Source organism: Gopherus evgoodei, chromosome 7 (genome assembly GCF_007399415.2).
Source record: "Gopherus evgoodei ecotype Sinaloan lineage chromosome 7, rGopEvg1_v1.p, whole genome shotgun sequence".
Classification (NCBI taxonomy): domain Eukaryota; kingdom Metazoa; phylum Chordata; order Testudines; family Testudinidae; genus Gopherus; species Gopherus evgoodei.
In genome coordinates, this window is record NC_044328.1 from 7,221,413 (window position 1) to 7,236,494 (window position 15,082).

General features: G+C 46.7%; 1 protein-coding gene across 1 annotated transcript in view; it reads left to right on the top strand.

The window, feature by feature from the left end:
• The window catches only part of SORCS3 (sortilin related VPS10 domain containing receptor 3), a 495,944-nt gene that overhangs the window by 470,857 nt on the left and 10,005 nt on the right, over window positions 1–15,082 (top strand). Inside the window, exons 21-24 of the mRNA XM_030570154.1 lie at window positions 1,566–1,689; window positions 6,351–6,463; window positions 9,331–9,462; window positions 11,194–11,293. Of these exons, the coding sequence (XP_030426014.1) occupies window positions 1,566–1,689; window positions 6,351–6,463; window positions 9,331–9,462; window positions 11,194–11,293 (469 nt within the window). The remainder of the gene's footprint in view (window positions 1–1,565; window positions 1,690–6,350; window positions 6,464–9,330; window positions 9,463–11,193; window positions 11,294–15,082) is intronic.

Here is a 15,082-nt window from a genome sequence, read left to right on the forward strand (position 1 = left end):
ACAGCAAACTTTGCCCTGCACTCAACCCCATTCTTTAAAGAGCTCCACTTCCATATTAAGCGTGTGCACACACACACACACACACACACAGCCACTGCAGTGAATTGCTGGTCTGCTGTATTTGCAATATGACCAAAGGCCAGTTTGCTTGGCTTAACACAGGTTCGGTTTAATAAATGTGTCCGGCTGTTTGATACAATTGTGCAAATGAACCTTAAACGACTTGATTTAATTTAGAGTTCGTTCCCAAGCCTTGGCGCTTGAATTAAATTGAAGGAATTGGCTGAATGTTAGAACTCCATGATGCAGGTGAAACCAGCCTTAATAATACAACATCCAGCACAGGCACACGCAAGAAAAAGGCTGTTTTGAAGACAACGTTGGCTGCTGTTATTTTGGGATGGAATCATGTATGGTAACCTGTAGGACAATTGCTAATGTTCCCTGTAGTTTAGAAGTACCTTGTTCTTCTGCTTCTATGTATCAGAGGGTAGCCGTGTTAGTCTGGATCTGTAAAAGCAGCAAAGAATCCTGTGGCACCTTATAGACTAACAGAGGTTTTGGAGCATGAGCTTTCGTGGGTGAATACCCACTTCCTCAGATGCATCTGAGGAAGTGGGTATTCACCCACGAAAGCTCATGCTCCAAAACCTCTGTTAGTCTATAAGGTGCCACAGGATTCTTTGCTGCTTCTATGTAGTGACTTATAGCTCACTATCCTGAAGCACTATAGGGCTAGTGTGACCAGACTCATTCAGTCTCTTAGTCAGTGTCATTATTCCCATTTTACAGAATGGGGAAACTGAGGCACAGAGGCAAAGCAGCCTGCCCAAGGTCACCAACTAGCAGAGCTGGGAGTAGAATGCAGGTGTCCTGTGCCCCACTACTGCACTCCAGCGATGTGCCACCCTCGTTCCCTCGCACAGATGCTGTGATGATCCACGTATTAATGTCAGGTCCTCAGAGACGACAGCGATGAGGGCCACAGCGCTACCGAGATAGAGAGGCAGCGTTAAACATCTAGCTTGAGTTAGGCATGACTGCCATAGCTTGGGTCTGGACACTTCGGGGGAGGTATGGCATCCAAATTGTGTGTGGGAGGGTGGGGGGGGTGGGGGGTCCAACCTGGCTCCAAAACTCTCATTCAAGGCAATCTCTGTATATAGCTTGGCTAACCTAGAGCTGTGGGGCAGGAGGGAGGAATACTGCATTCTGCAAATACTGTGGAGTTGCTCATTGTGCTCTACTTGGGTATAACTAGAGGAAGGGGATGCAGTTCAGCAAAAGGAACCTTTTAGGCTGAATTTCAGGAAGCATTTGCAGTAGTCAGAGATGTACCTGGCTGCGGGAGAGTCTCCATAGGGGAAGTTGGGGAAGGGTCGTGACTTGAGTCCTGTATAAATGCAGAAAGCCCTGAGGAGCAGTGCTGTATTAGCTGGTGGTGGGATGGATAAAATGGCCCCACAGGCCAGTTCCATGTGTCATTTCTGTGAATCCAAGAAGATACTGTAATCCCAGTCCTAGAACGGGGTTCTGTCATCATTGCTTGTGCTTGGCTTTTGCAGCCCCTCATCACCCTGGAAAGCAGCGTCTCCTACACCTTCGCCACCGAGGGGACGAACACCATCACGGTGCAGGTCTCCGCTGGGAATGCCCTCCTCCAGGACACCAAGGACATCGCCGTGCATGGTATGCTCCACCGATTGCAAGCAAAACTCAAGCAGGGGGAAGCAGAACACAAGAGTCTTCCAGAGTCCAGCAGAAGAAAGCAGGCAGTGGCTTCCCTATTGAATCTCAGTATGGGACAAGCCTGATTACCCCAGGGACAGGGTCCTGGATTATCAGGGCTTGACGTGTTTGGAGGATCCTCTGACTCCAGGGCCTGTTGGCCAGCTGCCCCAATTGCAGAGGAGACCAGAGAGCAGGTTTGATTGAGGGAGGATTCCAAGAGGGAGAGATTTGGCTAAAGCACCTTAACAAAATCCATCTAGCAAAGCTCTTTAGTTAAATCACAATTTTCTCTGGGTCTGGGACTCCGCCCTGGACTCTGTTATTTCCCAGGTTACTGGAAACTTAAAAAAACCAAGGCACTGAGGTCCAGATCCTCTAACTCCCATTGTAATCAAGGCTGTATTTGACATCAGTGGGAGTTCAGCACCTTAATACCTTTGAGGATCTGCACCTAGGACTTCACAGTAAGATACATAACTGTGAGCTTTCTAGCTCATAGCTGCACTGCATGGGCATCCACACAGCACTTACTGAACCTCCGCAGTTCCTGCCTGCACTGGGCACAATACAAATCCTGGACTGGATTCACAGCGGGGCCATTCCAGAGTCCTGGTCAGGAATATGGAGGGGATACCCCCAGGACATCACAGACTTCTCTCCGTGTGCCACCTTCTGTTTTCATTATCCAGTTCTCCCCAGCTAACGTCAGGAACGTGGTCCTGCTCGGATAGCAAGGTTTTGAAATATGTGCGTGTCAGATGATGAAAGTTGCATTGAATGTTTGTCTCGTTCCAGTGATTACGTGTTAAATAAATGCTCATGTGGCTACTAGAAAGCTAGCTGTTGAGATTTAACAACCAGATAAATATGTATTTATCAACTGTGGCGCTGTGGAAATGCAGTGGATTTTAATAATCTGCTAACATGATTTAATAGCACACAGTTACTATTAGCCTATGTAAGTAAATCTGTATTTAATCAGCCTTGTTTCAAGTGTGGTCAGAGGCACTGTAAATTTCAGGGAAATCATTGTCTTGGGAACTGGGCAATGTTTCTTCAGGAGACGAATCCAACAGAGCTTGAATATGTGCTGAGTATCTGTAAGCCACTGGGGAGGATATGTTAGAGGTACCCCTCTATGCCAATACACAAAGGATCTGAGTCTTTGTAGCAAAGTGGAGCTCTTAAAGTCAAGCTGTACTAGCTCATGAGTTTAGTGCTGGAGATCTCGTTTGATCCCTGGTATGTGAGCCAAGGCGGAAGATGTCATGTATGCACCTGCTGTCTGGTTTTGGATGGACGGTTGGAAATGCTACACTATGTGCATTGGTGAAGAGTGAAACACAGAGGACTTGGTTGGAGGCTAGGTTGAGTTCACCATACAAAAGTTGGTTTCACTTTGGGCAGCTCTACACTTAAAAAGCTGCACCACTGTAGCACTTTAGTGAAGATGCTGCTGTGTCAGTAGGAGATGCCCTCCTGTTGGCAGAGCGCTGTCTACACTAGAGCTTAGGTCCATATAACTGCATCTCTCGGGGGTGTGGATTTTTCATGCCCATGAGCAATGTAGTCATACCGAGGTTTGTAGTTCAGGCCTGGTCTTTGTTTGCCTTTTAGTTTTTCTATCATGTGTGTTTTATTTAATAATGCTGTGGCGCCTAAAAAGAAAGGACAGCCCTTGCCATTAAAAGCATGACAAAACCTGTGGTTTTTATGGCACCATCTGTGGCATTCCTCATTGATGCTATTGTCAGGTTAATTTTACCTGCATATTATAATACCTAGCTCTTCTGTAGGCTTTGCTTCTGTACATCTCAAAGCATTTTACAGAGAAAGTCAAAATAATTGTCCCCATTTTACCAATGGGCAAACTGAGGCACAGAACGGGTATGTGACTTGCCCAAGGTCACCCAGCAGTCCAGTGGCAGAGCAAGGAATACAATAGAAGTCTTCCAAGTTCCAGTCCATGTCTGAGCCTCGAGACCACCTGGGAAATTATTACTGACATTCTTTATTTTCATTGTGGCAGTTCCTAGAGTTGCTGACCAGAGCTCAGAAGTCCATGGCTCTCTCACAGTACACACATGAAACACAAAATGCCCCAGAAGTCTCTGCTCCAGAAAGAGTTTATGTTCAATGTTGTCTGCTCCACCTTGGTTCTGTATGCTAATTATTGAAACCTCCAGACATCATAATGGCTCAAATCCATCCCACCCTCCATAAGAACTCAGGTCTGAAATGCCCAGAGTCAGCAAGCCAACCTGGAAACCAAAACCTCAAGAGAAAACAAAATAGCCGACTCAAAATTCACGCTGAGGAATGCCTTGCAGCATGGCTAGTGGAACGTCCAAAGCAGGCCTCAGGGACACAAGCACTAGGTGTGGTGGAAATCTGACTCCCCAACATACTAGAAGTGCTTGGGTTGTGTCCTCCAGCAGTGGCTGGTCCTCTAGAGGATAACAACCTACTGCTGCTACCACCTAATGGAGTTATCCCATTAGCTCAAGTGGTAGACATCTAGGCTGTGACTGTGAAGGCCCCAAGTCCAAACATGTACAGGGAGTCAGTGTATTGTACAACTGAGGGAGCTCTGCTGTTGGCTGTGGAAAGCCGAATTCAAGGCCTCAAAGGCTGAGACATCCCAGTGCATCTTGTTAGACTTTGTGATGTTGCATTAGAATTACAGAGCCACGTGACAGCAGAGTGAGGGAGACATTAGGGGGTCGTGGGCCAGGAAGGAGCAATACACATTAGATGAGACTTGAAAAGAGAGGATGAGTCAGAGAGATACGAGGAGGCAGGTCCAGAGGCAGGTGCTTGTGCCAACAGCGGGGGCGTGGGGTGTTAGAGTGCAGACTAGAGGACCTGCCTGGGCTTGAGTACTTTAAAAAAAAAAAAAAGCCTGTCACTGAAACCAGCCTGGGACGCCCCCACCCTACATATCAAGTAATTAGGAAGTAATTTTGGAGCTTCTTGTGACTAGCCTGCCCTGGATTTGTGTGTCATTAGCACTATTGGTGCCTGATTTACGGGGATATTAACCATTCCTGGCAACGTTCCAGGAGAACAAATAGATAATGGCTGCTTTTGGAAAAAAGCATTCCTGACAGTCCGTGTTTGCTCTGTGGAGCACAGTGCAAGCGAACAAACCCATTTTGAGGCACTGGCTTCAAATTTCATCCTGACCCTACTTTACTTACGGGGTGGCCGCTTTGCAAGCAGCAGGCCAGAAGGTTAGATGTTCAAACCGCAAACCCAAAGCACGATGAAGGGAGCATGTACTCCCCTCTCGTATCGCTTTCTTTTCTCCTTTCCTTTCTTCTCCCTTTCCTCTGTGAAGTGCAATGGGATGCTACTGGAATGAAAGGCCCTTTATAAGTACAGTGTGTTGTTTTGTCTGTGTATCTCTGTCCAGCAGTGCGTTGGTCTCTCTCTTTGGCTTTAAGATTGTCATAAACAGATAAGAAAGAGTTAATAGAACAAAAGTGTTTCATATCTCTTTTGCCTGGAAAGGGTTAACAAGTTCAGTAAGCCTGGCTGTCACCTGACCAGAGGACCAATCAAAGGACAGGATACTTTCAAATCTTGAGGGAGGGGAGTTTTTGTGCTGTGCTGTTAGAATTTGGTTGTTGTTCACTCTGGGGGCTCAGAGGGTCCAGATGTGCAATCAGGTTTCTCTCCAATCTCCTTGATACGGGTTCTTATAGATTCCAAATAGTGAGTACTAGGTAGATAAAGCGAGTTAGGCTTATGTTTGTTTTCTTTATTTGCAAATGTGCATTTGGTTGGAAGGAGTTCAAATGTGTATTTGGCTGGAAGGAGTTCAAATTGGTATTTTGCTGAAAAGATTCTAATTTGTACTTGTATACTTAGACTGGGAGGGTATTCCCAGTGTCTATCGCTGAAAGACCCTGTACCTATTCCATTTTAAATTTACAAAGCTAATTTTTACTGTTTTTCTCTCTTTAATTAAAAGTTTCTTGTTTAAGAACCTAATTGTTTTTTATTCTGGTGAGACCCCAGGGGACTGGGTCTGGATTCACCAGGAAATTGGTGGGGAGAAAGGAGGGAAGGCGGAGAGAGAGAGGCTAAATTTTCTCTGTGTTAGGATTACTGTCTCTCTCAGGGAGAATCTGGGAGGGGAAGAGAGAAGGAGGGAGGAAGGTGAATTGTCCTCTCTGTTTTGTGATTCAAGGAGTTTGAATCACACAGTGATCTTCCAGGGTAACCCAGGGAGGGGAAGCCTGGGAGAGGCAAAGGTGGGAGAAAGGGTTTACTTTTCTTGTGTTGAGATCCAGAGGGACTGGGTCTTGGGGGTCCCCGGGCAAGGTTTTGGGGGGACCAGACTGAACCAGGCACTGAAATTCCTGGTTGGTGGCAGCGCTACAGGTTCTAAGCTGGTAATTGAGCTTAGAGGAATTCATGCTGGTACCCCATCTTTTGGACGCTAAGGTTCAGAGTGGGGAATTGTACCATGACAAAGATCCTCTGACAAAAGGAACTGTGCTCCTAATCCAAAGCCATTGATGACAATGGGAGTCTTCTACTGACTTCCACGGGCATAGGATCAGGCCCTATGTACTGCCCAAGTATTATTATTATTCTCTCTATATCCGCAGAGTATTTCCAGTCTCAGCTCTTGTCGTTTTCCCCTAATCTGGATTACCACAATCCTGACATCCCCGAGTGGAGACAAGACATTAGCAAAGTGATCAAGCGAGCTCTAGTGCAGGTGAGTGCCCAATTCCCATTCTCCTTCCCCAACAATGGAAAGGCAATTAAAATGCAGAGAGTTTCATAGCGGAATAGCAACATCAACAAAAAAAATAAAAGAAAAGGATGGCAGAGAACAGCCATAATGAAGCCATCGTTCTGGAGTTGTCACCAGCAGCCTGTTAATGTGCTGAGCAATTGTAAAACAAAATGCATTAGGGGATTTGTACGCAACATAATTACTACTATTAACGTTTCTCTAGCATTTTTCAACCTTAAGTATCCCAAAGCGCTTTACAAACCCAATGTATTTGTAAAGTGACTAATAGAATAAGATATTCCTTATTTCCTGTCTGTTGTATTCATTTAGGTGGGATATACGGGCCCAAAGAATCAAAGATGTTATCATAACCCAGACGCTGTCCAACATGAAACGATTTTAAACAGGGTTCGGGGATTGGCATACAGAGACCTCGAGCTGCTTGGCAAACACGCCATTAAAAAGCCCTTTCACCTTTTATTGAAGATACAAAAAGAAGGAAAAACAGTTCAAAGCATTTGAAACGTGAAGTATTAAATAAGGCTGTTATTAACAGTGTTCCTGGCTCTCTTTTCCTTCAGTTGGAGAAAGTCTTTAGAAGGGAAAAAGCCCATGTCTGACAGTCTCTTGGTATTAAAGAGGGTAGTAACTGTCCTTTGGAGGGAAAAAGAAGATAGGTGAGATGGTGTGAAGCTGTTGTTCTTAAAGTCCGATCCCGTTTCCTAGAAGATGAAACAAGACAAACACTCACAAAAGTGGGAGAGCAAAGAACACCAAAGATAGAAAATGCAGCTTTTGTCTCTGGTGTGGATTCTTTCTGGTCACAAGCTTACAGCAGTATTGCAAAATGTGCACTCTTGGTGGGCTAAACCAGACTCGTATTAGTGAGAAGAAAGACGGAAAGAGATAGGAAAGGGAAGAGATAAGGTAGGCAAGGAAATGGACACATGGGGAGGTAGGGCACATTTTAGGTGGTGTTTAGGATTCAACTGGAGCGGGTGGAGTGATCATCTGGGCCCCTCTCTCTGGCCTGGTCTGGTTAGGACGTCTCTCAGGATGATGAAGGCCCACGGTCCCAGGGGACAGTGGGGTTGGCAGTCATGATGGTAAAGCTTACTCCAGTAGCCAATTTTTGAGGACACCAAACGGAAGTGGTGGGTGGAATAGTCCCATCCCCTCACTATTTTTTCCATTTATTAGGCCTAATTTCCGACATACCAGTGTTGGTTCACTGATTCCTGACTGAACACTTTTCTTGTTTACCAAGCATGATCTTAGCACAATCCTTGGGTTACATAAGTAGGCCTCTGAGTTCGGACTAATTCAGTCTGTCTTGCCTTTGTATCTGTTCCCCATAACATTTGTTGTTTTAGGTTCTTGTGACACTTTATGAACTTACACTCACTTTTACAGCTGAGCTCATAATTAGGGTAAATTGGTAGGCCCAGCTATCACAGCAAGTCCCACACAGTTGTATAGTCTTGCTATGTGCTGTTGTGTTTCACTCCATAGGAAGCTGCATATCAGTGCTAGGTCAAAAGATCTAATCTAATCTAATCTATCTATCTGTATTGGAATGAGAGAGATGTCTTTTCATCTGATACTTAGCTTCCTGTGGAGTGGAGCACATATCAACACTACACAACTGTTTGAGACAGGAAGTGAAAAATATCTCATCCTATTAAGACAGCAGGAGGGGGAGGGACTTTATTGAGACAGAGTGTAACTAACCTTCATTTGGATTTTACCAGGACATTCTGAGTGAAGGCTCATGAATTCTTGCAAAACACAATAAAAGTGGCATGGAATAATGAATGCTGCTATCAGGCAGCCAGGAAGTCTATTTTTATGTCTCGTTAGGTGATGGATCAAAGCAAAAATTCCTGATTGTAATGGGCTCGAAGCAAGAGAAATGTCATGTACTTTTGCTTCACGTTTATTTTCTGCTGTTCTTGGAACAGAAAGTTGTTTTTTTTTTTACATTGTAACATTCCTATTAGCCATTTCTCACAGGCAGCAAAACTACATGGAAAATTCGCAGTTGGTGGAATTTCAGCAATTTAATTTTCACACTGTGAGAAAACATGGTTCATTTGACGAAACGGGAATATTTCACCCCTTTACCAAATTCAGAGTCACTTTGCAAAAAAAGACCAGCTGATTTTTTTTCTAGTATTGTAAGCACCGGAAGGCGCAAAGTAAAATAGACGTACTCTAAGAATACTTGTCTCTGTGTCCTGTTGGGACCAAATATTCAGCTACAATCTCTGAGCTATGCTTGTGCAACTGCAGAAGTGAGGGAGCACCCAACTGACACAACTAGACAGCCGTCTGTGCATGAAAATTAGGCAGCTGGGCGACCAGAAACCTGATCTGTAGGTGCATAATGGGTTCATACCCTCCTTTTCAGGTACCGTCAGTTATGTGCACAGCAGTGGGTGTGCTGAAACAGGGCTGCTTGGATCTGGGGTTTTGAGTCAGCCTTTTATAAAGATAGGCGATGTGCAAAAATGTGGATATACTGTTGGTCTGTATTTAAGCCTCGCAGAAGTTGGGTTCTTTGGATCCTGGGTACGGTTAGGCCAATCCTTAGCTCTAAGGGTTAAGGAGGAAGAGTGGTTCTGTACAAGAGCTTCTGTAACGGGCCCTACTGAGTGGACACAGCAGCTCACTAGAGCTATGTCGCCTATAAGAGAACATGAGCCCCCCCCCCCCCCGACAGTGGGTAGGAGCTTGCTGTTCACCACTTAATTAGCTCTTCTGAAGAAAACAGGATGAAAGAACAGAGAGCAGGACCAAAAGGCACCAAGTGACCTTCTAATCCCACTGCTCTCTCTTCTTCCTAGGTGACTGGCATCCCTGATGAGCAGATTTTGGTGGCAGTATTTCCTGGCCTGCCCACCTCCGCTGAGCTCTTCATACTACCCCACAAAAACACGACGGAGAGGAGGAAAGGCCACGAAGGCGATCTGGAGCAGGTAGCAGCAGGGGTCGCAGCACGGAATGCAGCTAAGCTCAGAGAACACCTTGCATGGACACACACTGCACGCAGAATCCTCCTGGGGCTTTTATGTTTCTCTAAAAGAAGTGCTGCTGTTCAGCTGCAGCTATTGGACTAAAGCCTATCGTACGTTCAGACAGGCCCTCGCCCAGATGGGGAGTCTATGGCTTTCCCAATAGCTTATTGAGAGATACTAAGGAAGCTGAGCAACGTAACCTTTTTCGTGCCATAGCACCCCCAGTGGCGAGACCCTGTTACAGTAGTGCCTCCCAACCCGGTCGTACCCTGTCCATCGTGGCCTGAGGACAATACCCTACATACCTGACAGTAATGGAAGGAGAGAGGGCAAAGCGATGAGATAATATACTGAGGCTCACTAAAAATAAATCAGGCTCTTCCGTTTGCATATCACTGGTACGAGACCTCTTTATTCTGCAATAGCGATCAGCGCATACAAACTATATTTGGAAGTTACAATATCCATCCATTTAGATAAATAGGTAATTACAGTGATGAATAGGGACTGCGATGTTCAGGCAAGAGGAGAGTTAGAAACAGCAGCACCAGGCTGCTGAAGCTTTCACGCCAGGATTACTAAGTGATTAAATCAGCTCTGCAAAAGCCCACAGAGTGAAATGCTGCAGGAGAAAGCAGCTTAGCTCTGGCTAGTGTTCTCTGGTGCACTACTGCTGTACGGGATATGCAGCACAAGCTTCGTGGGGGGCATCCCACAGCTCACTTGCTCGCTCTGCGGCAACAAGGTATTAAGAAACTTGGGGGACCACAGAGAATCTTTAGAAGCTCTTTTTACCTGCTGAGCAAAGTCATCCCCTTGAGATGACAGTAGCTGACTGAAAGCCAGCAAGGTCAGTCTCTTAAGTGTGTAGTCAGTGTGCCTAAGGGATGCATGAAGGCGTGTTTGGAAAGCCGTGTGTGGGGATCCTCCTGATTTCGGCTGAATTTTATCCTAGAGGGTAGGGCCACATGCAATGCTGTAGAGATCCCGGGTTTCTGTGAGTTCTGCTTCCATTGCAACACAATAATCTGTGACACCGCCATGCAAACGTCACCACAGCATGCTGGACTGCCAGCCCACAAGGAGCCTGCACTCCAGGGCCCCCCATCATTTGAGCAGAGGGAGTGGGTTGGGAGTTAAACAGCCTTCAGGACTAGATCCCAGCCCTACCTTAACAGGAGCTACAGAGCCTGGAAACGGGGGAAAGGAGAGACTCCAGGCTGGCCCACTGGTCTAATGACCCATGGTCTGATCCAGCCTCCACTGAGCTCAATTAGAAGGTTCCCAGTGACTCCATTGGGCACTGGATCAGGCCCCAAGAGTGCTGATTGGGAGAAAATAAGGGGGATCCCAAAGGATTTTCTTCCTACCCAAGTCTAGCTTGTGATATATAGGAGGGCAGATTTGATGGTCTGGAGTTCCCTTCTCGTCTTAAACTCTGGGGCTCGATGGTTCTTGGTTTCCCTTCCAGTAAAAACATCATAGCACACTCCTGGGGCCTTAAAATTCCACTTTTCCTGCCGGGAGAATCACATGGAACAACAATGAGTTCCTGAAAATGCCCCCTGCCACTCTCCCTGCTGTGGGATGGGTTAGATTTTAGCCTTCAGAGACTGCATGTGTCCCAAGAGGTTCTGTGGTGCTGATACTGTTGTCCATTTTGACCTCACATATCTCCGATTGGTTCACCAGGTTGTTGAACTCCTGTTTAATGCTCTCAACCAGAACCTGGTCCAGTTTGAGCTGAAGCCTGGCATCGAAGTCATCACATACGTCACTCAGTTGACGTTAGGTAAGTGTGGAGTCGCATGTAAGTTGTGCTTCCCCCATTACTTCTCACAGGAGCAGGGACACAGACCAGCACACTACTGGCATATAAATAGATGGACACTGGGGAAAAAGGAGAGTCTTTCAGTCATTCAGGCTGTGGCAGAGGGAGGATGGAGGCTGGCAACTACATCCGAGCGCCATCCCAGAATTTGAGGAGCCAGCACTGTGAGCAAAAGAACCCAACCAAAACTGGGTGGTATTGGCACTGCTGCTTGATACGTGGATTGGTTGAGCTAGGTTCTGTGTTTCCTAATGCAAGGGTACGCTCCCCATTACCCGGCCTTCTCCCTCCCCACACGGGACCCTCCACTAGCCAGTCAGCACTGGAGAAGGGCCAGATCCACACCGTTTGGCTCCAGGTTGGGACTCAAATTGTCAGAGAGTTTGGGCTGCTGTGATGTGGGATCACAGGTTCAGGCCCATGTTTAATCAGAACCTCCAAAGAACTTCCCCTTTGTAACATTTAACCCCCATCCTTTAACTTTTTCCTTCCTCAAAGCTTCTCACAATAAACTGATACCTTATCAGCTGTGAGTTCTGCTTCCATTGCAACACAATAATCTGTGACACCGCCATGCAAACGTCACCACAGCATGCTGGACTGCCAGCCCACAAGGAGCCTGCACTCCAGGGCCCCCCATCATTTGAGCAGAGGGAGTAGGTTGGGAGTTAAACAGCCTTCAGGACTAGATCCCAGCCCTACCTTAACAGGAGCTGCAGAGCCTGGAAACAAGGGGGAAAGGAGAGACTCCAGGCTGGCCCACTGGTCTAATGACCCATGGTCTGATCCAGCCTCCACTGAGGGGCTAGATCAACAGAACTCTCCCTCCTTGGCCAGAAGTGTGTTCGCTTAAGCTTTGAGGCTGGGAGATGGTTTAATAGAGAGGCATAAAACGTTGGAAGGGGAATGTTCTTCAGAGGTGCCCAACCAGCTTCAGAACTTGCTTCCACCAGCCCAACCCTCTCCCATGACTCTAGGTAGCTCAGCTGAAGGAGAGAAAGAGCTGATTAAACCTCGCATTAGGCGAATGGCTTGGTTAGGCGTTTGCTCCATTCCCTGAAGAAACCCCACAGTGTGATAAGAAGCTGCTGGGGCTCTGGGAATGGTTCCCTGGTCTTCGTGGTTAGACCCTGAATTTAACCTTCTGCAGGTGGTTCACTGGCCCTTAGCTTCCAATCTGACAACAGAGCATCTGCCCACCCTCAGTTCTTGATGCATGTAAACGATTTACATGGATCAGGGAAACAGTCTACTCCAGTGGATAGAACAGAGGCCTGAGGTCCTCTTTGGCTGTAATCTTAGCTCTGTCACAGACTCTCTGCATGACCGTAGGCAGGTCACCTGGGCCAAAACTTTTGCACCCCTGACTGGACACCCTTCGGCTTGATTCAGACCAGGGACGTCAACCTGGGGCTCCCATGCCCCAGATGAGTGTTCTAACAACTGGAGTCTCTCTCTTTGGCTTTGTCCAGAAATTCCATCCTGGACCTGAGAAACCTTCCCAATGGAAGTTCCATCGAGGCTGATACAGTCACATAAAAAGCTGAGATTTCGATAAATAATCATTTTCCAACAAGAAAACATTTCCCCCCCAAATTCCCAGCCGGTTCTATTCTCACCATAACAGTCCTGTACAGGAAGCTGCTGCTCTTTCAATGAGCGTGGAACTTAGGAGAGGGAAATCTCGGCATCTGGCGGAGGAACACTTGCCCTGAGAGTGACCCATCTCTATAAATTAGCCCTCATTAAGATTAAGCACTGGCTATCCATCTCCGTCTTCACATAACGCGTCCCCTCCAACCTCGGCAGCCCTGCAGCCCACCCTAACATGGTGCTGTTAGTGAGAGATGAAAGGCCAGAGAACTTTTAGCTTTTGCTCTTGCTGATCATCCCTTGCAAGTACCTGGCCAGGTCCGACATGCAATATTTCAGTGGGGTTTCTGGTTCCCGTTGAGTTTGTCCCATAGAATAATGGGTTACACGGTTCCTCATTCATGAAACGTTCAGAGAGCCAAGAACTAGCTTAGACCATGGCTTGGGACCTCTCCCACCTGCTGCCTTTGCTCAGGCCATAGGTGGCAGTGGGCAGCCGGACACAGGTTAATTTAAGTCATTGAGATTGCTTTTATTAGGAAGCAAATTCCTTCTCGGTGGTATAAACATAAGGCTTCACAACAACAAAAAGCCCCTCTCAGACTGTTCCCTCTGCGGGAGACCCTGATGGTCAGGGATGGACAGCCGATTAGAATTAAAGTGTCAAATCTGTACCCAGATCTGCAAGTTCAGGATTCAGTATTTGTTAAAGACACTGCAACTGAAAAATTCAGCTCCAGGTGAAGATTCTGGGCAGCCTTCCAGCCTCCCACAATCTAGGGTTGTTTGGGTCTGAGCTTTTGCTTCAGGTCCCTCCCTCTACAGCGTTTAGATTCAGGAGCTCCAGCCCTTTTCCAAGAATGAGAGTCTGAGCCGAGCTTTCCGCAGGCTGGGTGCTTCCATGAAAGTCAGTGGGAGTTCTGAGAACAGGATGCCGGCAGTTTCAGCCCCTTCAGTTGTAAGAATCAGGGCAGGGACCATGAGTGGCTTGGTCGGTGTAGACACCTCCATGTCTGTGGTGCTCTATAAGCAATGGAGAGTTGTAATAATGAACCCGGATCAAATGTTCTTTGCAGGTCCAGGAAAGTTCAGCTGCTACTTAAAATCATTTGCAAGAAGCTAAGTGCTGGGATTTAACTCAGGAGTTCTTAGTTCTCAGTCCCAGTCTTGCACACTGACCACTAAGCCATGAGAATTCTGCCCCAGACAAGCTGTGGGAGCAAATACCCACACAAGGCACTACATACACTCTATTATAAACCACCCAAACCATATCAATACAGGTGGGTCAGCGCTGCAAACTGCTGTGGAATTTGGGAAGCAGTAGGAGGCTGGTTGGTTGGAGGGGTTTTGCTTTGGGCTCATCTCCAGCATAAGCTAACAAAATAATAACATCTCAGCGTTAGTTTTATAGAATCACCCTTCAAAACCTTTACGCCTCTGCTCCAGCCCCAGTGAAAGCTTCAAACGAGACAGCCTGAAGAGTTAACATGGGAGCAGTTAGTTTGTCTGAGGACAGCCTGCTTCTGCCTTGTTATCAGGAGCTGTTACAGAGCAGTGCCAGCTCAAATAGGAGCTTCTCTTTCGAAGGCAGGGGAATTGATTTGTCTTATACCAGCTGGCTTTGCTCAAACAGCATGTCCCATGCAGCAGAGATAGGAAAGCAGATGCTGCAAAGAGAGAATCAGGTTTGGCTGCCTGGCACTGTCAAGACAGATTCCCCACTCTGGCACTTCGAGTGCAGAAATTGGGGCCCGCAAGTACTCTAAAAATTAATACTGGCCACTCCAGGCTGCTATTAAACTCCCAAGGTTATAGAGTCTCTCTGACCTTGGATGGGTAGATGCTTCCACCACCCAAATGCAAACCCCCTTGGAACTCAGGAAGGCGCACTTGGGAATTCCTTCCTGTGTGGTACCCTCAAGCCCTTTTGCCCCCAGCCCCTTCCAGGGAAGAGCTGAGAAAGGAAAACAAAGAAATCAGCTGTTAGCACCAGCTAATTAAAAAGCAACATGTGCACAAACCTCTTAGGACACCAAAAATCCAATCCTGTTCTTAAAAAAGTTAAATATCATTAAAAACAAAAAGAAAGAAAATACATCTGGATCTTAGGCTTTTACTAGATTTAAAAATCCCACTTACAAAAATTAAACATCG